This window comes from Malaclemys terrapin, chromosome 21 (genome assembly GCF_027887155.1).
Source record: "Malaclemys terrapin pileata isolate rMalTer1 chromosome 21, rMalTer1.hap1, whole genome shotgun sequence".
In the NCBI taxonomy this organism is placed as follows: domain Eukaryota; kingdom Metazoa; phylum Chordata; order Testudines; family Emydidae; genus Malaclemys; species Malaclemys terrapin.
This window is the reverse complement of record NC_071525.1, coordinates 11,748,012-11,771,644: the sequence shown is the minus strand read 5'-3', so window position 1 is coordinate 11,771,644 and position 23,633 is coordinate 11,748,012. Positions and strand designations below refer to the sequence as shown.

At 61.9% G+C, this 23,633-nt stretch overlaps 1 protein-coding gene across 3 annotated transcripts in view; it reads left to right on the top strand.

Moving 5' to 3' along the window:
• The first annotated feature begins 3,390 nt into the window (after positions 1 to 3,390).
• IGSF9 (immunoglobulin superfamily member 9) overlaps positions 3,391 to 23,633 on the top strand; it is a 62,343-nt gene continuing 42,100 nt past the window's right edge. The window contains exons 1-3 of one of the 3 annotated variants that reach the window (XM_054010970.1): positions 3,391 to 4,081; positions 5,451 to 5,863; positions 7,008 to 7,199. In XM_054010970.1, coding sequence (XP_053866945.1) covers positions 5,806 to 5,863; positions 7,008 to 7,199 — 250 coding nt within the window. In that variant the 5' untranslated portion in view covers positions 3,391 to 4,081; positions 5,451 to 5,805. Of the gene's footprint in view, positions 4,082 to 4,445; positions 4,583 to 5,450; positions 5,864 to 7,007; positions 7,200 to 23,633 lie in introns of those variants that run through there. The other 2 variants (XM_054010972.1, XM_054010971.1) reach the window with 2 other exon arrangements.

Below are 23,633 nucleotides of genomic sequence, written 5' to 3'. Positions count from 1 at the left end.
CCAGACACCTTCACTATCTATCTATCCAACCATCTATCCCAGGGGCAGGCAAACTTTTTGGCCTGAGGGCCGCATCGGATTTCATAAATTGTATGGAGGGCTGGTTAGGGGAGCGGGTCGTGGCCCGGCCCCCACCTCCTATCTGCCCCCTCCGGGACTCCTGCTCCATCCAACGCCCCCCCCAGTTCCTTGATGGCCCCTCTAGGACCCCTGCCCCATTCAAACACCCCCACTCCCTGTCCCCTGACTTCCCCCGGACCTCTGCCGCCCCATTCCTGATGGCCCCCCGGGACTCCTTCCCCATCCAACCACCCCTTCTCCCTGTCCCGACTGCCCCCAGAACTCCTGCCCCGACTGACCCTGCTGCCCCATCCAACCCTCCTCCCCTTCCTGACTACCCCCCCAGGACTCCTGCCCCCATTCAACCCCGTTTCCCCCCTGACCACCACCCCGAACTCCCCTGCCCTCTATCCAACCTCCCCTGCTCCCTGCCCCCTTGCTGCGCTGCCTGGAGCACCAGTGACTGGCAGCGCTCCTCGCAACACAGAGACTGGGTCAGGTCGGGCTCTGCAGCTGCGCTGCCCCAGGAACTCACAACCCCACCGCCCAGAGCATTGCGCCGGCAGCGGAGCGAGCGAGCTGAGGCTGCGGGGGAGGGGAAACAGCGGGGGAGGGGCCGGGGGTGAGCCTCCTGGGCCAGGCACCCTCGGGGGCCGGGCCGGATGTGGCCCCTGGGCCATAGTTTTCCCACCCCTGATCTATCCCCTACACACCCATCTATCTATCTATCCCTATACACCTTCTCTATCTCTATACTTATCTATCCCCACACCCTCGCTTTATTGGTTTGGTACTGATGCCCATCACTGTGTGATCTGAGTGTCGGAGAATATTCACACAGCGGGCATCTCTGGAGGGGGCTGCAGGGTCATTAACCGTCATCTGTACATCACTGCTGCATCTGGCCTTAGAGTGAGTCTTAGGGGTTGGAAACTCAGGATGGGGAACACAGATAAATTTCAGAAATCCTTCTGGGATGCCACCTGATGTACTGGGGTTTCACTGAGCCCCTCCTGCTCCACTAGCCTGGATTCCCTCTCCCTGGTTCGCTGAATCAGGCTCTCCAGCCTCTTGCAACACACACACACACACAGGTAGAGCCACAGCTAGCTGCAGACACAGACTGAAGTCAGCTCTGTGTGAGAGGATTTACCCAGCACTCACGTGCACAGCCCCTTTGGGGAATAAACCCAAAATAATACTCTTAGGCTGCATAGAAAGATCTGCACAGTGCAAGCTCATAAAAATTAGCCCTCTCCCTCAATGTGGAGAGAGACGCGCATAGCTTCTTGCCTCCCCACTCCCAGTTAGAAATTGCACAAACTAGGTTTAATAATAAACAAAACAAATTTATTAACTATAAAAGGCAGATTTTAAGATATTACAAGGGATAGCAAACAGAACATAGATTGCTGAGCAAATAAAATAAAACACGCATCCTAAGCTTTAAGATCTTAAAGAGACAAGTTTCAAGAAGCAATAGAGAGTCCTCTGGCACCTTTAAAGACTAACAGATGTATTGGAGCATAAGCTTTCGTGGGTGAATGCCCACTTCATTGGATGTGCATCCGACGAAGTGGGCATTCACCCACGAAAGCTTATGCTCCAATACATCTGTTAGTCTTAAAGGTGCCACAGGACTCTCTGTTGCTTTTTACAGATCCAGACTAACACGGCTACCCCTCTGATAGTTTCAAGAAGTAATTTCTCACCCTAAATGTTATTTTAGGCAAACTGCAGAGTTTCTGTAGCTTAGAGTTCCAGTTATTTCTTCTTACAGACTGGACCCCTGTTTCAGTCCGGACTCACCCCTGCCTGTCCTCTCAGGCTAGTTCCTTTGTCCCTTCAAGTACTTTCAGCTGTCTTTCTTCTTGGGTAGGCAATGGAGGAGAAAGTCCTGTTTTCCTACTCCCCAGCCTTAAATAAGATTTACATAAGGCAGGAATCTTTTGTTTCCCTGTCTTGACGTCCCCCTCCTTTTAGTGGAAAATTATTAGAAGTCCAAGATGGTGTTTAGTACCAAGTGACAGGACCACCTGACCTAGTAGTGTCACAGCTACGTCCCAGGACACCTCTCAGGAAGGAGAGAGTATCTTTAAAGAATTATTGTTTCTTCCTAATGGCCCATTAAAGCTGATGGCCTGTTGTCTGGAGGGTGTCTCCCAAATACAAACACAGTTGTGATTGTTACATAGTTAATATTCCTAATTTTAGATACATGCATGCAAAATGGATAATTGCATTCGTTAAATTATAACCTTTCCAATTATATCTTACATGAGCCATCTTGCATAAAGTATATCTTAGTTATGCCATATTCATATTTAACTATATTTCTATAAAGAATATGTAGTGTAACATCACAACTACAACTGGCACAGGGCATGGAGGAGTACCCACCCAGCATGACAAGATGAGTGTGTGCAGGCTTGTAGTTGTGTTGGTCTCAGGATATGAAAGAGACAAGATGGGTGAGATAACACCTGTTCCTGGACCAACTTCTATTGGTGGAAGAGATAGACACAAGCTACACAGAGTTCTTCAGGTCTGGGCTGTGTGGTATCTGTGCAAGAATGCAAGGTGCCATGAGGCCTACTTGGCATCAGTTTGGAGCAGAGGAGGAGCCCGTTCAGGGCAGCTGGGGTAGGAGAATGGGAGAACCAGAATGACCCCGTCCTGGATGGTGACAGGCAGGATGAGGGGAGACAGACTGGTCCCTCCTAAGCTTCTGTGATTCTCATGGCTAGGCCCGGAGTAGCCCTTGGCTTACCTTGGGGGCAGCTGGGTTAGAACATCCCCAGGATGGCAAAGCCCAGCTGGCTCCCCCGTTCCCCTTCCTAGCTAGGCGAAAGGAGAACTCGCTCCTAATCACCAGTGTCTGGTTCAGTCTAGTTTAAAATGTCCCAAAGCAGTGAGGCAGGTGGATAGTCTCCCCGGCCCGTGGGTGATCTCTCTGCCGGGGCTGTTCAGGGGTGAGCTCCCTGCATGGGGCTGGACCATCTACTGGTAACTCCCCAACGGACAATGCAGCACTCTGCGGCTGGGCTAGTGGAGGCCGTGGGGTTTGACTGGGAACGCAGCCCTGGTGTAGCTAAGACCCCCCTGCCCAGCGCTAGCAGGAATGCCTTCAGCCGCACACGCTCACATCCTAGCTCCCTGCTACAGTTGGGGAAGCTGAGGCACAGAGCGAGGACGCGCTTCCCCCGAAGTGCCAGCGCTAGGGCCCGAAGCCAGGAGCCCTGATTGCTCCCAGCACCGGGTTAATGGCTTCCCACGCTCAGCCAGGGGGTCCCGGCTGGCCGCGCTGCCACCACCTGGCTCAGATCGGAGACAAGCGAACTTCACACGTCAGCCTCTGCTTTGCCAGGGCAGCGATGACCGAGAGTCCGGCCCGCCCCGCGGTGCTGGCCCGTCGGGTCCCGTGCGCGGCGAGCTGCGCGGTGCGCACCGCCCCAGAGGCGGTTTGCGCCCCCGCGCTGTGCCAGCGGTCCCCTGGGACCGTCCTGGGCTCAGCCCCCGGCCCCGCGCAGGGCGGACGCGGACACCAGGCGGAGCCCGGGACCGACGTACCCCGCCCGCTCCCGGAGCTGCAGGCAGGCCGGGCGGGCCCGGCGATTGGAGACGCGGAGGGAGCCCGAAGCTCTCGCAGGGCATTGGCTGTCCCCATGGCAACGGGCGGCTTGTGGGGGAGCGGAGGCACCGCCCCCTATTGTATTGCTGGTTCCAAGCGGGCTGGCGGGATCGGGGCCGCGGGGGACCTGACGAGCTCCCTCCTGCGCGTCCCAGCGAAGCAGCCGGCCCGGGCTGGGGATGAGCGCCGGGGTCCCGGGAGCTCGCGCGGCGCCGACTCGCTGCCCGCCTGATGCGGGTGCCCGGGAGAGGCCCCTGCCGGTCCCGAAGCGTGTCCGGGCGCAGGCCGGGGGGACTGGCGACCGGACCATGGCGCTGAGGCTGCGCTAGCGCTCGGGGTGCGCGGTGCCAGCGGAGGAGCCTTGTGTGCCCATGGCGAGCGCGCGTGCAGGTACCCGGGGCGCAAGGCGGTTGTGCTGGGGCCGGACTCCTGGGTTCCATTCTGGGCCTCGCGGGGGAAGGGGGGGTGTCTCCAGGTAGCAGGGATGAGGGTTGGGAGGACTCCTGGGTTCTGTCCCTCCCACTGCCCCCTCTGTGCTTCCGCTTCGCCGTCTGTGACCCAGCCGGGGGGGCCGCTGAGATCCCGTGGGAAGGGTGAACACAGGGAGGTGCGAGGGAAGAGGCTGCGGTGGGGGGCGAGCCTGGCCAATGGGGGCTGCCCGCGCCAGACGCCACAGTGTTTGTTTTTGAATGTTTTGCACCGGCGATGGCAGTGGGGCGGGGCGGGGGTGGTTGGGCGTGGGCAGAGGCTGGACTTTGCCGTTGGCTGCAGGCACATTCGATCCCCGCAGGAAAGTTGGTTTGTTTTCCGCATAAAAGCAGGGAAGGAAATCTCCCTTCGGGGCCCTGCATGGCAATCGGATCCGGGATCTAGAACAAAGGCAGCGGCCAGGTAGGAGCTCTGCTCAGCGCTGCTCCCCTTGCATGTGCCCAGGAGCACTGGGCCCTGGCAATGTCAGGGACAGGGAATGGGGCTGGCAGAAAAATGTCCTGGTGGCAAAGGACAACGAGAGCCTCCCCTGTCGGGATCTGCCAGGCTGTATGCCCAGGTCCCAGCACGAGGGCAGTAGGTCCAATGCTGCACCAGGGCACTGAGCGGGCACTGCACAGGTTCCTGCTGGGCATGTGCTTCTTATTAATGGAGTCATCAGCTGGGAAGAGCCCCAGCAAAGCAGAATGCAAAGGCTCCCAGCCGCCAGAGGACTGGAGGAGCAGGGCTTTCCCCCCACCCCCATATCCAGGGGTCCCTGGGCTGGGGATAAGTAACGTACCCAAAGGGGCTGACTGGCTGAGGGCTCTGTGCCTGTCCCTAAGGGGGCTTTTGCTGTATCCAGAAGGGCACAAACTCTGGGGGAACTGAGTGAGAGAGAAGTGATGAAAAGAGAAGAGCAAATGAAGGATGAAAGAAGGCACGGGAGGGGAGAGCTGGGATGGGAAGGGGAGAGCTGGGGAGGGGGGGCTGAAACAGCTGTAGTCAAGGATCTCCCTTTGCAGACCCCCTCCTGCTCCCCCACAGGCAGCTGGCTGATAGAGAGAGGGGCAGAGGGACTCTCTGGAAGTAAGGCTAGCAACTCCCTGCATCCCATGCTGCTATTAACAGAGCAGGGGGAGAAAGGGGTGCAAATGGGAGGCAGATGCTTTCTGAGCGCTTGGCTATGCTGTGTCTAGTTGAGGCCAGGACATGCTGGGATTCCTGGCCCCTCTGCTCAGCACAGCTGGTGAGCTGCTCCCTAAGGGCTTTGTGCTGGTTTATTTCCTAGGTGTTTCTTCGAGCTCCCCATAGCCCGCAGGAGACCAAAGGGCAGCTGGGAGCTGAGACAAGCTGGATCTTGCCTGGACTGCAGCGCCCGGTCTGTGCTAGCCAAGGGCTCTTGGTTTGAGGAGCGGCACTTTCCCATCAGGCCACCAGAGCACAGAACCTAGGAACGGTGCCAAGGAGTCTCCTGCACTCCTGGCCTTAACGGGCCCCACCTGGGGGACACCAGACCCTTCTGTCCCATTGCACAGCCATTTGGTCCTTGCCCCCCACCCCCAGCCTGGTCTCTAATTGGGCAGTGCAGCGAGCCGGAGGACTTGGGACAGGTGGTGTGACGCGGCTGTCGGGGGAGCTGTGCTATGAATTGGTGTTTATGGATTGCCTACTTCAGCCTCTTCGCCAACAACTTTGCTGAAGGTAAGCGAGTGCACATGGCATGCTGTGTTGTGTATTGTCCACAGCTGTACGCACCAGGGACCTGACCCGGAGCCACTGAACCCAATGGAGCCTTTCTGTGGGTTTGAATTGGATTTGATCAGGCCCCAGAGTGTGCAGTGGGGAAGGTGCAAGAGCTGATGAAGTCATGATTAGAGCAGCAAAGAAGGCTAATGTTCCTCTGGGGACCATGTTCATGGAGAGCAGAGACAGTGATGCTGCTGAACTGCCAAAGAGGAGGGGGTGGGAGGGAATCCCAGACGTTCACCCCTTGCGGGGGAGGGTGCCCTGCCCACATGCTCAGGCAGCAGGTTACATTAAGGGAGCTCCACTGGGGATGTCCAGTCTCACTGACCATGACGACTGGATCCCTGAGGGCCCCTGGCGCTGCCCCTGCCCTAGAGTTCCAGCAAGCAGCCTGCAGGGCTGTTCGAGAGAGTTTTTTCCTGCTGCAGAGGGTTTGGGGTGGGAGATGCAGTACCCCCCCACACACACCTATTCCATTCCTTTCCCTTCGGCCCTGCATTGTGCAGCGATGTAGATGTGGATATCCACGGACCATGTTTGCAGATCAGATGCAGATACAAACTTTGTATCCATGCAGAGCTCTAAAAAGGGGGGCGAAGATGGTGCCCTTCCTCTGTGAATGGTGCTGGGATGTGGGGATGGAACGCACTGTGTTGTTGTGGCACCCACAGCAAAGCCAGGGCCCCAGGCAAAGCCGGGTAGGATGCAGTGTTAGCTCTCACCTTCTCCTGCCTTTTGGGAGCGTGAGCTGCACCCCATGGCGCTTCCTCGTCCTCAGCAGAGCAGTGTGAGGCACCCTCCAGGAGTCACTTATGGCCCCAGGAGCTGTTCCCTCTCAGGGTTTTGGATCCTGCTCTGAGAGCACCATGCCCAGGGTGCTGGGTGTGATGGGCCCTGCCTCGCTGCAGGGTATTGGGCTGGACAGGACACAGGCTCTCCTTGCATAACCTGGACACCTGTGGGGCTTGGCTGGCTGATGCGGGGCCCATTGGTGCTGTGTCTGATCTCCAGGACATAGGGGCTCCACTGGAGACCGTGGGCTGCAGCTCATGGGACATCGTCCCCATGAGCATGAAATCTCTCTGTGCTGGCCCTGCAGGTAACGGCCAGGTGGAGTCTCAGGCTGTGGTTGGGCGTGTTGGAGAGAGCGTGATCCTGGGCTGTGACCTCCTGAATGCAGAGGAGGCGCGCCCTCATCTCTACGTGATCGAGTGGGTCCGCTTTGGCTTCCTTCTCCCCATCTTCATCAAGTTTGGGCTCTACTCCCCACGCGTCGATCCGGAGTACGTAGGTGAGTGCATGCTGGGACAGCAGTGGAAAGGTGAACCCGTTGGGAGGACCAGGGGGCTGGGAGGTAGTGGAGGGGATGCTGGTGTATATCGGGGTAGGAGAAGTCCGTGGGGGCTGGGACGTAGCAGAGGATGCTGGTGTATATCGGGGTGGGGAAGTCGGGGGCGGGGCTGGAACGTAGCGGAGGGGACGCTGGTGTATATCGGGGTGGGGAAGTCGGGGGTGGGGCTGGGACGTAGCGAAGGGGACACTGGTGTATATCGGGGTGGGGAAGTCGGGGGTGGGGCTGGGACGTAGCGAAGGGGACACTGGTGTATATCAGGGTGGGGAAGTCAGGGGTGGGGCTGGGAGGTAGCGGAGGGGACGCTGGTGTATATCGGGGCGGGGAAGTCGGGGGCGGGGCTGGGACGTAGCGGAGGGGACGCTGGTGTATATCGGGGTGGGGAAGTCGGGGGCACTGGGAGGTAGCGGAGGGGACACTGGTGTATATCGGGGTGGGGAAGTCGGGGGCGGGGCTGGGACGTAGCGGAGGGGACGCTGGTGTATATCGGGGTGGGGAAGTCGGGGGCACTGGGAGGTAGCGGAGGGGACACTGGTGTATATCGGGGTGGGGAAGTCGGGGGCGGGGCTGGGACGTAGCGGAGGGGACGCTGGTGTATATCGGGGTGGGGAAGTCGGGGGCGGGGCTGGGACGTAGCGGAGGGGACGCTGGTGTATATCGGGGTGGGGAAGTCGGGGGCGGGGCTGGGACGTAGCGGAGGGGACGCTGGTGTATATCGGGGTGGGGAAGTCGGGGGTGGGGCTGGGACGTAGCGGAGGGGACGCTGGTGTATATCGGGGTGGGGAAGTCGGGGGCGGGGCTGGGACGTAGCGGAGGGGACGCTGGTGTATATCGGGGTGGGGAAGTCGGGGGCGGGGCTGGGACGTAGCGAAGGGGACGCTGGTGTATATCGGGGTGGGGAAGTCGGGGGCGGGGCTGGGACGTAGCGGAGGGGACACTGGTGTATATCGGGGTGGGGAAGTCGGGGGCGGGGCTGGGACGTAGCGGAGGGGACGCTGGTGTATATCGGGGTGGGGAAGTCGGGGGCACTGGGACGTAGCGGAGGGGACGCTGGTGTATATCGGGGTGGGGAAGTCGGGGGCGGGGCTGGGACGTAGCGGAGGGGACGCTGGTGTATATCGGGGTGGGGAAGTCGGGGGCACTGGGACGTAGCGGAGGGGACGCTGGTGTATATCGGGGTGGGGAAGTCGGGGGCACTGGGACGTAGCGGAGGGGACACTGGTGTATATCGGGGTGGGGAAGTCGGGGGCACTGGGACGTAGCGGAGGGGACGCTGGTGTATATCGGGGTGGGGAAGTCGGGGGCGGGGCTGGGACGTAGCGGAGGGGACGCTGGTGTATATCGGGGTGGGGAAGTCGGGGGCGGGGCTGGGACGTAGCGGAGGGGACGCTGGTGTATATCGGGGTGGGGAAGTCGGGGGCGGGGCTGGGACGTAGCGGAGGGGACGCTGGTGTATATCGGGGTGGGGAAGTCGGGGGCGGGGCTGGGACGTAGCGGAGGGGACGCTGGTGTATATCGGGGTGGGGAAGTCGGGGGCGGGGCTGGGACGTAGCGGAGGGGACGCTGGTGTATATCGGGGTGGGGAAGTCGGGGGTGGGGCTGGGACGTAGCGAAGGGGACGCTGGTGTATATCGGGGTGGGGAAGTCGGGGGTGGGGCTGGGACGTAGCGGAGGGGACGCTGGTGTATATCGGGGTGGGGAAGTCGGGGGCACTGGGACGTAGCGGAGGGGACGCTGGTGTATATCGGGGTGGGGAAGTCGGGGGTGGGGCTGGGACGTAGCGGAGGGGACGCTGGTGTATATCGGGGTGGGGAAGTCGGGGGTGGGGCTGGGACGTAGCGGAGGGGACGCTGGTGTATATCGGGGTGGGGAAGTCGGGGGCACTGGGACGTAGCGGAGGGGACGCTGGTGTATATCGAGGTGGGGAAGTCGGGGGTGGGGCTGGGACGTAGCGGAGGGGACGCTGGTGTATATCGGGGTGGGGAAGTCGGGGGCGGGGCTGGGACGTAGCGGAGGGGACGCTGGTGTATATCGGGGTGGGGAAGTCGGGGGTGGGGCTGGGACGTAGCGGAGGGGACGCTGGTGTATATCGGGGTGGGGAAGTCGGGGGCGGGGCTGGGACGTAGCGGAGGGGACGCTGGTGTATATCGGGGTGGGGAAGTCGGGGGCGGGGCTGGGACGTAGCGGAGGGGACGCTGGTGTATATCGGGGTGGGGAAGTCGGGGGCGGGGCTGGGACGTAGCGAAGGGGACGCTGGTGTATATCGGGGTGGGGAAGTCGGGGGCACTGGGACGTAGCGGAGGGGACGCTGGTGTATATCGGGGTGGGGAAGTCGGGGGCGGGGCTGGGACGTAGCGGAGGGGACACTGGTGTATATCGGGGTGGGGAAGTCGGGGGCACTGGGACGTAGCGGAGGGGACGCTGGTGTATATCGGGGTGGGGAAGTCGGGGGCGGGGCTGGGACGTAGCGGAGGGGACGCTGGTGTATATCGGGGTGGGGAAGTCGGGGGCGGGGCTGGGAGGTAGCGGAGGGGACGCTGGTGTATATCGGGGTGGGGAAGTCGGGGGCGGGGCTGGGACGTAGCGGAGGGGACGCTGGTGTATATCGGGGTGGGGAAGTCGGGGGTGGGGCTGGGACGTAGCGAAGGGGACGCTGGTGTATATCGGGGTGGGGAAGTCGGGGGCGGGGCTGGGACGTAGCGAAGGGGACGCTGGTGTATATCGGGGTGGGGAAGTCGGGGGCGGGGCTGGGACGTAGCGGAGGGGACGCTGGTGTATATCGGGGTGGGGAAGTCGGGGGCGGGGCTGGGACGTAGCGAAGGGGACGCTGGTGTATATCGGGGTGGGGAAGTCGGGGGCACTGGGACGTAGCGGAGGGGACACTGGTGTATATCGGGGTGGGGAAGTCGGGGGCACTGGGACGTAGCGGAGGGGACACTGGTGTATATCGGGGTGGGGCTGGGACGTAGCGGAGGGGACACTGGTGTATATCGGGGTGGGGAAGTCGGGGGTGGGGCTGGGACGTAGCGAAGGGGACGCTGGTGTATATCGGGGTGGGGAAGTCGGGGGCGGGGCTGGGACGTAGCGGAGGGGACGCTGGTGTATATCGGGGTAGGAGAAGTCGGGGGCGGGGCTGGGACGTAGCGGAGGGGACGCTGGTGTATATCGGGGTGGGGAAGTCGGGGGCGGGGCTGGGACGTAGCGGAGGGGACGCTGGTGTATATCGGGGTGGGGAAGTCGGGGGCGGGGCTGGGACGTAGCGGAGGGGACGCTGGTGTATATCGGGGTGGGGAAGTCGGGGGCGGGGCTGGGACGTAGCGGAGGGGACGCTGGTGTATATCGGGGCGGGGAAGTCGGGGGTGGGGCTGGGAGGTAGCGGAGGGGACGCTGGTGTATATCGGGGTGGGGAAGTCGGGGGCACTGGGACGTAGCGGAGGGGACGCTGGTGTATATCGGGGTGGGGAAGTCGGGGGTGGGGCTGGGACGTAGCGGAGGGGACGCTGGTGTATATCGGGGTGGGGAAGTCGGGGGCACTGGGACGTAGCGGAGGGGACGCTGGTGTATATCGGGGTGGGGAAGTCGGGGGTGGGGCTGGGACGTAGCGGAGGGGACGCTGGTGTATATCGGGGTGGGGAAGTCGGGGGCACTGGGACGTAGCGGAGGGGACGCTGGTGTATATCGGGGTGGGGAAGTCGGGGGTGGGGCTGGGACGTAGCGGAGGGGACGCTGGTGTATATCGGGGTGGGGAAGTCGGGGGCGGGGCTGGGACGTAGCGGAGGGGACGCTGGTGTATATCGGGGTGGGGAAGTCGGGGGCGGGGCTGGGACGTAGCGGAGGGGACGCTGGTGTATATCGGGGCGGGGAAGTCGGGGGCGGGGCTGGGACGTAGCGGAGGGGACGCTGGTGTATATCGGGGTGGGGAAGTCGGGGGCGGGGCTGGGACGTAGCGGAGGGGACGCTGGTGCATATCGGGGTGGGGAAGTCGGGGGCGGGGCTGGGACGTAGCGGAGGGGACGCTGGTGTATATCGGGGTGGGGAAGTCGGGGGCACTGGGACGTAGCGAAGGGGACGCTGGTGTATATCGGGGCGGGGAAGTCGGGGGCGGGGCTGGGACGTAGCGGAGGGGACGCTGGTGTATATCGGGGTGGGGAAGTCGGGGGCGGGGCTGGGACGTAGCGGAGGGGACGCTGGTGTATATCGGGGTGGGGAAGTCGGGGGCGGGGCTGGGACGTAGCGGAGGGGACGCTGGTGTATATCGGGGTGGGGAAGTCGGGGGCGGGGCTGGGACGTAGCGGAGGGGACGCTGGTGTATATCGGGGTGGGGAAGTCGGGGGCGGGGCTGGGACGTAGCGGAGGGGACGCTGGTGTATATCGGGGTGGGGAAGTCGGGGGCGGGGCTGGGACGTAGCGGAGGGGACGCTGGTGTATATCGGGGTGGGGAAGTCGGGGGCGGGGCTGGGAGGTAGCGGAGGGGACGCTGGTGTATATCGGGGTGGGGAAGTCGGGGGCGGGGCTGGGACGTAGCGGAGGGGACGCTGGTGTATATCGGGGTGGGGAAGTCGGGGGTGGGGCTGGGACGTAGCGGAGGGGACGCTGGTGTATATCGGGGTGGGGAAGTCGGGGGTGGGGCTGGGACGTAGCGGAGGGGACGCTGGTGTATATCGGGGTGGGGAAGTCGGGGGTGGGGCTGGGACGTAGCGGAGGGGACGCTGGTGTATATCGGGGTGGGGAAGTCGGGGGCGGGGCTGGGACGTAGCGGAGGGGACGCTGGTGTATATCGGGGTGGGGAAGTCGGGGGCACTGGGACGTAGCGAAGGGGACGCTGGTGTATATCGGGGCGGGGAAGTCGGGGGCGGGGCTGGGACGTAGCGGAGGGGACGCTGGTGTATATCGGGGTGGGGAAGTCGGGGGCGGGGCTGGGACGTAGCGGAGGGGACGCTGGTGTATATCGGGGTGGGGAAGTCGGGGGCGGGGCTGGGACGTAGCGGAGGGGACGCTGGTGTATATCGGGGTGGGGAAGTCGGGGGCGGGGCTGGGACGTAGCGGAGGGGACGCTGGTGTATATCGGGGTGGGGAAGTCGGGGGCGGGGCTGGGACGTAGCGGAGGGGACGCTGGTGTATATCGGGGTGGGGAAGTCGGGGGCGGGGCTGGGAGGTAGCGGAGGGGACGCTGGTGTATATCGGGGTGGGGAAGTCGGGGGTGGGGCTGGGACGTAGCGGAGGGGACGCTGGTGTATATCGGGGTGGGGAAGTCGGGGGTGGGGCTGGGACGTAGCGGAGGGGACGCTGGTGTATATCGGGGTGGGGAAGTCGGGGGCGGGGCTGGGACGTAGCGGAGGGGACGCTGGTGTATATCGGGGTGGGGAAGTCGGGGGTGGGGCTGGGAGGTAGCGGAGGGGACGCTGGTGTATATCGGGGTGGGGAAGTCGGGGGTGGGGCTGGGACGTAGCGGAGGGGACGCTGGTGTATATCGGGGTGGGGAAGTCGGGGGCGGGGCTGGGACGTAGCGGAGGGGACGCTGGTGTATATCGGGGTGGGGAAGTCGGGGGCGGGGCTGGGACGTAGCGGAGGGGACACTGGTGTATATCGGGGTGGGGAAGTCGGAGGCACTGGGAGGTAGCGGAGGGGACGCTGGTGTATATCGGGGTGGGGAAGTCGGGGGCACTGGGACGTAGCGGAGGGGACGCTGGTGTATATCGGGGTGGGGAAGTCGGGGGCGGGGCTGGGACGTAGCGGAGGGGACGCTGGTGTATATCGGGGTGGGGAAGTCGGGGGTGGGGCTGGGACGTAGCGGAGGGGACACTGGTGTATATCGGGGTGGGGAAGTCGGGGGTGGGGCTGGGACGTAGCGGAGGGGACGCTGGTGTATATCGGGGTGGGGAAGTCGGGGGCGGGGCTGGGACGTAGCGGAGGGGACACTGGTGTATATCGGGGTGGGGAAGTCGGGGGCACTGGGAGGTAGCGGAGGGGACACTGGTGTATATCGGGGTGGGGAAGTCGGGGGCGGGGCTGGGACGTAGCGGAGGGGACACTGGTGTATATCGGGGTGGGGAAGTCGGGGGCGGGGCTGGGACGTAGCGGAGGGGACGCTGGTGTATATCGGGGTGGGGAAGTCGGGGGCGGGGCTGGGACGTAGCGGAGGGGACGCTGGTGTATATCGGGGTGGGGAAGTCGGGGGTGGGGCTGGGAGGTAGCGGAGGGGACGCTGGTGTATATCGGGGTGGGGAAGTCGGGGGTGGGGCTGGGACGTAGCGGAGGGGACGCTGGTGTATATCGGGGTGGGGAAGTCGGGGGCGGGGCTGGGACGTAGCGGAGGGGACACTGGTGTATATCGGGGTGGGGAAGTCGGAGGCACTGGGAGGTAGCGGAGGGGACGCTGGTGTATATCGGGGTGGGGAAGTCGGGGGCGGGGCTGGGACGTAGCGGAGGGGACGCTGGTGTATATCGGGGTGGGGAAGTCGGGGGTGGGGCTGGGACGTAGCGGAGGGGACGCTGGTGTATATCGGGGTGGGGAAGTCGGGGGCGGGGCTGGGACGTAGCGGAGGGGACACTGGTGTATATCGGGGTGGGGAAGTCGGGGGCACTGGGAGGTAGCGGAGGGGACACTGGTGTATATCGGGGTGGGGAAGTCGGGGGCGGGGCTGGGACGTAGCGGAGGGGACACTGGTGTATATCGGGGTGGGGAAGTCGGGGGCGGGGCTGGGACGTAGCGGAGGGGACGCTGGTGTATATCGGGGTGGGGAAGTCGGGGGTGGGGCTGGGACGTAGCGGAGGGGACGCTGGTGTATATCGGGGTGGGGAAGTCGGGGGCGGGGCTGGGAGGTAGCGGAGGGGACACTGGTGTATATCGGGGTGGGGAAGTCGGGGGTGGGGGCTGGGAGGTAGCGGAGGGGACGCTGGTGTATATCGGGGTGGGGAAGTCGGGGGCACTGGGAGGTAGCGGAGGGGACACTGGTGTATATCGGGGTGGGGAAGTCGGGGGCACTGGGACGTAGCGGAGGGGACACTGGTGTATATCGGGGTGGGGAAGTCGGGGGCGGGGCTGGGACGTAGCGGAGGGGACGCTGGTGTATATCGGGGTGGGGAAGTCGGGGGCACTGGGACGTAGCGGAGGGGACACTGGTGTATATCGGGGTGGGGCTGGGACGTAGCGGAGGGGACGCTGGTGTATATCGGGGTGGGGAAGTCGGGGGCGGGGCTGGGACGTAGCGGAGGGGACGCTGGTGTATATCGGGGTGGGGAAGTCGGGGGCGGGGCTGGGACGTAGCGGAGGGGACGCTGGTGTATATCGGGGTGGGGAAGTCGGGGGCACTGGGACGTAGCGGAGGGGACACTGGTGTATATCGGGGTGGGGAAGTCGGGGGCGGGGCTGGGACGTAGCGGAGGGGACGCTGGTGTATATCGGGGTGGGGAAGTCGGGGGCACTGGGACGTAGCAGAGGATGCTGGTGTATATCGGGGTGGGGAAGTCGGGGGTGGGGCTGGGACGTAGCGGAGGGGACGCTGGTGTATATCGGGGTGGGGAAGTCGGGGGCACTGGGACGTAGCGAAGGGGACGCTGGTGTATATCGGGGTGGGGAAGTCGGGGGCACTGGGACGTAGCGGAGGGGACGCTGGTGTATATCGGGGTGGGGAAGTCGGGGGCGGGGCTGGGACGTAGCGGAGGGGACGCTGGTGTATATCGGGGTGGGGAAGTCGGGGGTGGGGCTGGGACGTAGCGGAGGGGACACTGGTGTATATCGGGGTGGGGAAGTCGGGGGCGGGGCTGGGACGTAGCGGAGGGGACGCTGGTGTATATCGGGGTGGGGAAGTCGGGGGCGGGGCTGGGACGTAGCGGAGGGGACGCTGGTGTATATCGGGGTGGGGAAGTCGGGGGCACTGGGACGTAGCGGAGGGGACGCTGGTGTATATCGGGGTGGGGAAGTCGGGGGCGGGGCTGGGACGTAGCGGAGGGGACGCTGGTGTATATCGGGGTGGGGAAGTCGGGGGCGGGGCTGGGACGTAGCGGAGGGGACGCTGGTGTATATCGGGGTGGGGAAGTCGGGGGCGGGGCTGGGACGTAGCGGAGGGGACGCTGGTGTATATCGGGGTGGGGAAGTCGGGGGCACTGGGACGTAGCGGAGGGGACGCTGGTGTATATCAGGGTAGACGTCTGTCAGGGTGGAATGTAGCAGAGGACATGCTGGCATGTCTCAGGGCTGGAAGCTCCCTAGGTGGGACACAGCAATGGGGGAGCAGTGGGGCAGTGGCTGGTTCTGTGGCATGTGATCCAGTGGCTGAGGTGCAGTCCGGGGGCTGGCCTTACACAGCTGCATGGTGTTTGCCTTCCCTGAGGCGAGCCGATTCCATCCCACCCTGGGGCCCAGAGGAGTTTCCTGGCAGGAACCCTGGGTTCCCTCCCATGACTGCAGTATCTAGTGACTGGCCAGGCCCCAGGAGGGTGAGGTCATGGCATTCCCTGTGCTGGACTTGCTCTGGGTCTTCCTGTATGTACAGCGCACTAGTGCTCTGCCTGCCGCACACTCCTCCCCGCCCCCCCAGCTGGGCCCCAGCCCAGGGCTGCTGCTGTCAGGCTGCATTAGTCACGCCCCCATGGGCTGCGTGGTGCAGCAGGCAGGGCTTTCCCCCTGCCCACAGCAGCTGAGGGAAGGGATGGCCATGGGGCAAGGCAGGGAGGTGAAGGGGTCCGTCCCTGCAGCTTGGACTGACTGGTTCGACCCTCTGCGCTGGTAGGGATGGGAGTGTGGAGGAGGTGGGGGGACGGTGTGTGTGTGTGTGAGGGGCTGCATGGCACCAGGCAGGGTTCCCTCCCCCACCCTCTTATGTCTAAGGCTCTGTGCTGAGGGGGGTGGGGAGGCAAATCTGGCCTCAGCCACACACAGCCCAGCCGATGGCTGAGTGTGGGGGTGGGGATGGAGCTGTGCACACAATAATGGGCACCTGCTGAGGCAGGAAACTCCCATAGCCTGACCCTCCCCTCATTGATGTGCTGGTGGCCTCTGCTTGCCAGGAGACTCTCCTCCCTCCAGCCTGGGAACAGGCCTGTCTGGGGCTGCATGAGACAGGTGCACTGCCAGGCTCTGAGCCCGTGTCCATGCACGGCATCGTCTGCACTGGAGTGGGAGTGTTTCAGTGGCTCGGTGGTACATCTTTGCCTTGCATCGGAGTGTACTAGTCTCTCCTGGTCTGTCTTGCTGCCTAATGTGCATGCATCCTGCTCAGCACAGGGCAAGGGGGAACCAGGAGGAAGCGTCTTGCCCTGCCCGTCCCCAGCCAGAGCTGCCAAGGACCCGCGTTGTGGGGGCTCGGCTCCAGAACAGCACAGCAGGCCACAAGGGGAGCTGGACTACCTGTAGCACAGAACCTTGCGGGGGCATCGTTGGGCTGGGGCTGCTGGGAGAAGGGCAGGCATCAGATGAAGGTCCAGGCCTGAACAAGCCGCTGGCCCCTTTGTGCTGTGCGCAGGAGCTGGTGCCTCGGGCTTGGGCCACACAAAGGCTCTTTCTTGCTAGGGTCAGAGGTCAGATTGACGCTGCTCCTGGGATCTTTGTTCCATTCTAATCCCATAATCCCAACTGGGGCCTGCTGCTGCCGGGGAGAATTCATGCCTGGGAGCCAACTGCCACCTGGGCCTCCTGGAAGTTCCTGGGGATGAGCTGGGATCCCATGGGAGCCCTTGGCACAACCTTGAGCGTGGACTTGTGTGTGATGGTCACAGCCCCTTCCCTTCCCCAACTGCACTGCTCCTGCATCACAGCCCCTGGTCCCTGTGTTACCACCCTCCCCCCCCGCCTTCTCTTCACAGCCTCCTGGCTCCTGTTACAACTCCTGAGCTGCCCCATCCACAGTGCCCTGTGTCACAGCACACCTCCTGAGTCACAGCCCCCCCAACCCCATCTACACTATACCTGCATCACAGCCCCCAGCTCCTGTTACCATCCCCACACCCCATCTGCGCTTCTCTTCACAGCTCCCCCATCCCTGGCTTCTGTTACCCACACACACTGCCCTGTGTTACAGCCCCCCGCCCCATCCACACTGCCCCTGTATCCCAGCCCATGCGCACTGTCTGTGTCACACTCCTCCGCCTCATCCATGCTGCCTCATATCACAGTGCTGCCCATTAGCTGCACCTACCCTGTATATCCAATATGCCCTGCTCCCCACCCCACCCTTGTTGCCCTGAGTACCAGACAGTTCCCCATACAGGAGAGGACTAAGTCCTACAACACCATGGAACTGGTCACCGTCCTGCCTGTTCAGGCCCCAGCCAATCGCAGCTACGAGAGTCGCTCAGTATTTGGGGACAAACCGAACTAAAATCTCCTTGGGAGACACGGGGACAGACACACACACACCCTCTCACTCTCTCAGGCCAGCCCTGGGTTAGGATCTCTGTGTCTGAACGGTCCTCTAACATCCCCCCCCCACACACACACACACACACACTCACACTGGGGCTGAGCCAGCCTTTCTCCACACTTTTGTGGCTTGACTGCTGCTGGAGCCCTGGGGCTGTGTGCGCTGCCTACTCAGCCCTGCCTGGTGGGTCACTTGAAGGTTGAGCTTGGGGAGGGGATTTCGGCAAAGCTGCTAATTGGCAGTACTGGGCGGAGTGGGATTTGGAGCGAAGCTGCTGGAGAGGGGACAGTGGCGTGGGAGTGGGATGTTCTCCTACTCAGAGGGTATTTAAAGTGGAACAGTGGCAGATTTTCGGGGCTCTTTGCAAACGCAGAGGCGTGAGCAACAGGATCCTCTCTTAATGAAAGGGAAAGGATTGGTGCCTGTTGCAGGGAATGCTGAAAGCTTTGGCTTGGGGCGGAGTGGGAGGGCTGGCTATGGGGCTGGAGACTGACAGCCCTGCAGACCAGGGCAGAGACTGGTGACGCTAACACAAACCACATCCCAGTAAAGATCTGTTATAGCCAGGCTGCAGGGGGCAGGGTGGGACAGAACTGGGGCACCCAAACTTTGCCCAGGCAAGGCTGCATCGGCAAGCTATAGCAGGAGTATCCCTCCAGCGTGAGCAGGGCTGGCCGCAAAAATATTGCTGGACTTTGTTTCAAAAGCAAAAATAAAAAAAAGTAAATCCCTCTTGTGCCCAAGCTGGCCAGTGAGAGCTGGTGTCTTGGACACCAAAATGCAGACCAAGAAAAGCCTGTGGCCAGCAGGGTGGCCCTGCACCCACAGAAATCGCAGCTTGCAACGTGGGTTGAGGTGGGGAGGATTTAGGTGAAAAATGATCATTATATTTCAGCCAGCTGTAAGCGTGGGAGAGACACTGCGGTGGGGGTGGGGGGAGTTGATATCAACTATTTATCTGAAAAGCTTGGCCCAGCTCTGCTGCTCAGCTGACAAGTATGGAGTGCTGCCCCCAGGCTCCTGGGCGAGTCCCACTCTCAGATCCCCCAGCAGGACTCTGCCTTCCCAACGGAGCTAATTCCACCTGTCTGTCTCCTAATGCCTTTAACCCCATCCCCACTGCCAGGCTGAAGCACAAGCCAGACTGGAATCCAGCTCCTCTCCTGTGGCTGAACTGACTCTGCAGGGCTAACAAAGGAGCTGATGGGACTCTGATGCCTAGATAAAGGGAGCGATTTGCCGAGGAGCAAGATACTACTTTGAATAGCCAATCTTCAGAGCAGGAGTGTGGCACGTTAATATTTAGGGGCTTGCTCCCATCATGTACTGCTCTGTCCTTGGTTTGGGTGGTTGAGCTGCCCTCTGGGCTGGGGCTGGGCTGTAGCAGCTGGCCAGGTTACTGCTGGGCAGGTGTGCACCTCCCCAGCCTGGGGGCGGGGTCTCTGGGAGATGGTCTCGCATTGCCTTTTTCCCTGTACTCTGGCCTAGTTTCTGTGGAGATCAACTATTTCCTCCCCACACCTCTCCAAGGCCTCTGGCTCCAAGTCTGCCCTGAGGTCTGGTTTCTGGGGATGTGGAAGGCATTCCTGGCTGGCCGGGCTCTGGGATCCAGCGGCACCACCAGCCCTGTTGGTTCCCTGGTTGGAGAGCTGCCCCAGCTGCTCCATTCAGCCTGTGGCTTGGAACTGGCTCCTTTCTCCCTGCAGCTGTGGCTGCTGTTCCTGGTATGTGAGCTGCTGAGGCCAGGGGTCTCGCCAGGGCCCTGGAAAGCAGGGTTCAGTGCTGTTCGTAGGCATCTCTACACCAGTGAGGGGCTCCCCCGATGCTACCTACTGGCCAGGCCTGAAAGCACAGCAGCTTGCGGGGCCCCTCCGCGAGAGCCTAGCCAAGGCTCCCAGCATGCTACAGGCATGTTTGTCACTGGTTGAGAGCCTGGCTTGGCCTAGGTCCCTGGAACCATAATGCAATGCTAACCTGTCAGTGCCTCATCCTCCCAGGGCACGGTCCTGGGCCTGTAGGTCTCTTGGAGGAGGATTTAAAAGCCTTGAGTTCTGTCTGCTTTGTATAGGCAGTTCAAGATCCCAGGCAATTCCTTTTGACACTAAATGTTTGCTGTGTTGACCAATTGCCACCTCCCCAGAGGTGGCTGCACTTCAGTACTTCTGTGTGCATCAGCACCAATGCAGGTGCAGTGCCATGCATGGAAGCGTGCTCCAGCGGCAGAGACCACGTGGGGGGGATGATGTATTTCTGGATGGACTGGGATACTGACAGGGTGTCTCTGCTCCCAATAGTGACTGCAATAACAGCACATTTCCTCCCCACCCCAGCAGCCCTGCATGCTCCAGGAGCCACTCCTGTGGGCGCAGCGGCAACGCAACTGGGGAGAAGTTGCAGTTGGCCACACTGGGGCAAGAGGGCCACCCAGAGGAGGGCAGTGAGAGGTTTGCAGAGCCCCTCTCCTGGTACTGATGAGGGAAAGAGATGAGCCTGTTTTGACTCATAGAGTGCATGGAGGGAGCCTGGCGGCGGGTACATGGAAAAGCTGGTTGGCTGGATAGATACTGACCAGAGGGACCCAATTAAGGGCAGAGGGGGTGCAGCTGTGAGGTCACTGGCCAAGGCAGCGTTGCACTGGGAGTGTGTGTGTGGGGGGTGCTGCCAGAGGTGCTGGGCCCAGAGATGTGCTGGGGGGAGGGTGTTGGGCCCAGGACTGAGCCATGCTGGCGGGAGGGGGTGGGGCTGGGGGCTGGACCCAGGGTAGACCCATGGTGGGAAGAGGGGGACTGGGAGGGTGCTGGCCCAGGGCAGAGCTGTGCTGGTGGGTGGGGGCTGGGCCCAGGACAGAGCTGTGCTGAGGGGAGGGGTGGGGAGGGCGCTGCGCCCAGGGCAGAGTCCTGGAGCTGCTCAATGACACCCTTGTTCCCATGGCAACTGGCTGCTTATTTTCAATCTTCCCTGGGGGATGGGGGTGAGTTAGGGGCGGGGTGGGGGTGGGGCCTGCCAAGGGGAAGTGCCTGTGGTTTCACCAGGGAGGTCAGGCTGGGATTTCAGTCCCGTTGCCACAGTTCCCATGTGGCGCTTTTCAAACAGCTCCAGCCGTTGGTGGGAGCAGCTGGACGGGCCAGGAAGAATCTCATATACACCCCCACATGTGGCATGCCCCCCTGGGTCCGTGAGCAGGGGAAGGCAATCACTCAGGATGCAGCTGCTGCTGGTGAGGCCTGGGGCAGGCCATGACTCTTGCTGCCTCCTGGAAGGCTGCTTCCTCCATGCTCCCATGTGCTGCTAGTCAGGCTCCCTGTGAAACCAAGGTGGGGGCCTGGGGACCGGGAGTCACTCTCCCTGCCCAGAGGCCCAAAGACACAGGATCTTAGTCCTCCGTCCCTCAGCCACCCTGCTTTGCCCTCCTCTCCCAGCCCAGCCCTGACCTGCCACTGCTGCTGCTAGACACAGAAGCAGCTAATGGGGCGGGGGGGGGGGGGGGAGCTGCAGCCTCCCTTGTAGCCCTTTGAACAGTGGTTGCTAAGCAATGGGAGGCTGGGGTTGCTAAGGTCAATGATGTTTTGTTGCCAATCCTCTTGGTGAATGAGGGGGAAGGAGTGGGCAGAGCCAGTGCAGGGGATTATGGAGGGTTGGGGGAAGGGATCGGGGAGGGGTCCCCACTGCAGTCTTTTTGCAGGGTTTAGTTCCTTCCAATGGGGCCTTTGTTTAGGAGCCTGGCTGCTGCTCTGGGGTGGGGGAGGGGATTCCCCTGGAGCTCCCTGACTCTGCTACCCATCCCCACCTGGCCCTGCCCATGTGTGATACCCATCACCCCTCCGGCCTCTCAGCAGGCAGGCACAGAAAGGGCAGAGTGGGATGGGGAAGAACGGGTCTCCTGGCTTCCAGGCAGCCCTGGGCCTACATATGTTCAGTCCCAGGGGCTGCTCTAATTGACCCAGGCTGCAGACCAGAATTGCTGGAGCATGTTCCCCTTTGCCAGGCAGTTGCGAGGGACTAGAAAAGGGGACACTGGGCCCATGCTGCACCTGCACTGGGCACCGTTACAGCAGGGCTGGGATCTGGCCCCTTGTCCTCACTGGCAATTTGCCTCAGCTCCCCCAGGTGCAGCCCCTCTGGCAATCAGTTGCAGCTGGGGGAGCACTAGGCATACCAGGATGACCGACTCACCTGGGACTGCTCTGAGCAGGGTTAGGCCACGTGGCAGTTAATGCGCTACTGGCTGGTCTATGCTGGTGCCCTTCGCCATGGCAAGTCCGGTCGTGGAGTTGAGTAAACTTGGATAAACTGAGTTTACCCACTTCTCGTTTGGGGATGTGGAGTTTAGCTTAGGTTAGTTTAGCCACTTCATTGTGTAGCACTACAATCCTGCACAGGGGCTGGTGCAGGGACAGGGAATCCCAGCAAAATACTGGTGTGTACCCAGCCTGAGAGGGGATTGTGAGCGTAAGGCTTGGGGCAGAGGGCTGGTGAGCACACACATGTTCATGAGAGTGAAGGCAAGTCTGGGGGGTGGGGGAAGCCAGGGGAGTATGTAGCAACCTGCCACTAGATCAGCAATGGGCACAAACCCCAAACCCAGCAGGACACCCTCCTGGTGCACATCTAAGCCTTGTGACTGGGGTCTCTCTGACATGCTGGCTGTGGCCACACTAGAAAGGGTTTGCCAGTCGAGGGTTAGAATCATAGGGTCAGAAGGGACTGCAAAGGTCATCTAGTCTAACCCCCTGCCAAGGTGCAGGATTTGTTGTGTCTAAACCATCCCAGACAGATGGCTCCAGCCTCTTTTTGAAAACCTCCAGTGAAGGAGCTTCCAGAACCTCCTGAGGCAGTCTGCTCCATTCCCTACTGTTCTTACCATTAGGAAGGTTTTCCGGATATTTAATCTAAATCTCTGTGTTCTAGTTTGAACTCACTGCCTTTTGTCCTGCCCTCTGTGACAAGAGAACAACTTTTCTCCATCTTTTTTATGGCAGCCTTTCAAGTATTTGAAGACAGCTATCGTGTCCCCCCTTAATCTCCTTTCCAAACTAAACATACCCAGTTCCTTCAGCCTGTGCTCAGATGGTTTGCATTCCATCCCTCTGATCGTCTTTGTCACTTGCCTCTGGATCCTTTCCAGTTTCTCTACATTGGTGACCAAAGCTGGACCCACTACTCTAGCTGAGGCCTAACCAGTGCTGAGTTCTATCACTTCCCGTGGCTTGCATGCTATGCTTCTGTTAATGCAACATAAAATTGCATTTGATTTTTTTGCAACAGTTTTGCATTGCTGACTCCTGTTGAGTTTGTGATCCACCACAACTCCCAGATCCTTCTCAGCAGTGCTGCTGCCAAGCCAGGTATCCCCCAGGCCGGATTTGTGCATTTGCTTTTTCTTCCCTACGTGTAGCACCTTACATTTATCTTTGTTTAATTTCATTTTGTTGTCTGTAGCCCAGTTCCCCAATTTTATCAAGATCCTTCTGAATTTTAGCTCTGTCCTCCAAAGTGTTGGCAACCCCCTCTAGCTTTGTGTCATCTGCAGATTTGATCAGTATGCTATCTAGTCTTACATCCAGGTCATTGGTAAAGAATTAAACAACACCGGACCCAGAACAGATCCCTGTGGAACCCCATTTGAGACCTCACTTCTAGGGTTACCATATTTTGTGCCTCCAAATGGAGGACACTCCACGGGGCCCCGCTCCCAGCCCCACCCACGCCCCCGCCCCAACTCCGCCCCCTCCCCTGCTTCCCGCGAACATTTAATTCGCGGGAAGCCTGAAGCAGGTAAGGGGGAGTGTGGGGGGAGGAGGCGTGGCCCAGGCTGGGCCCCCGGCGGCTCCAGCCTGGGTCGGCTCGGGCCCTGGGGTGCCGGCCCCGGCCCCCGGCCGACCACCCCCGGCCCGCCCAGCACTGCCGGCCCCCGGCGGCCCAGCGCACCCCCCGGCAGCCCGGCCCCGCGACCCCGGACCGGCTCCCGGCCCCGCGGCCCAGCGCACCCCCCCGCTACCCCGGACCGGCCCCG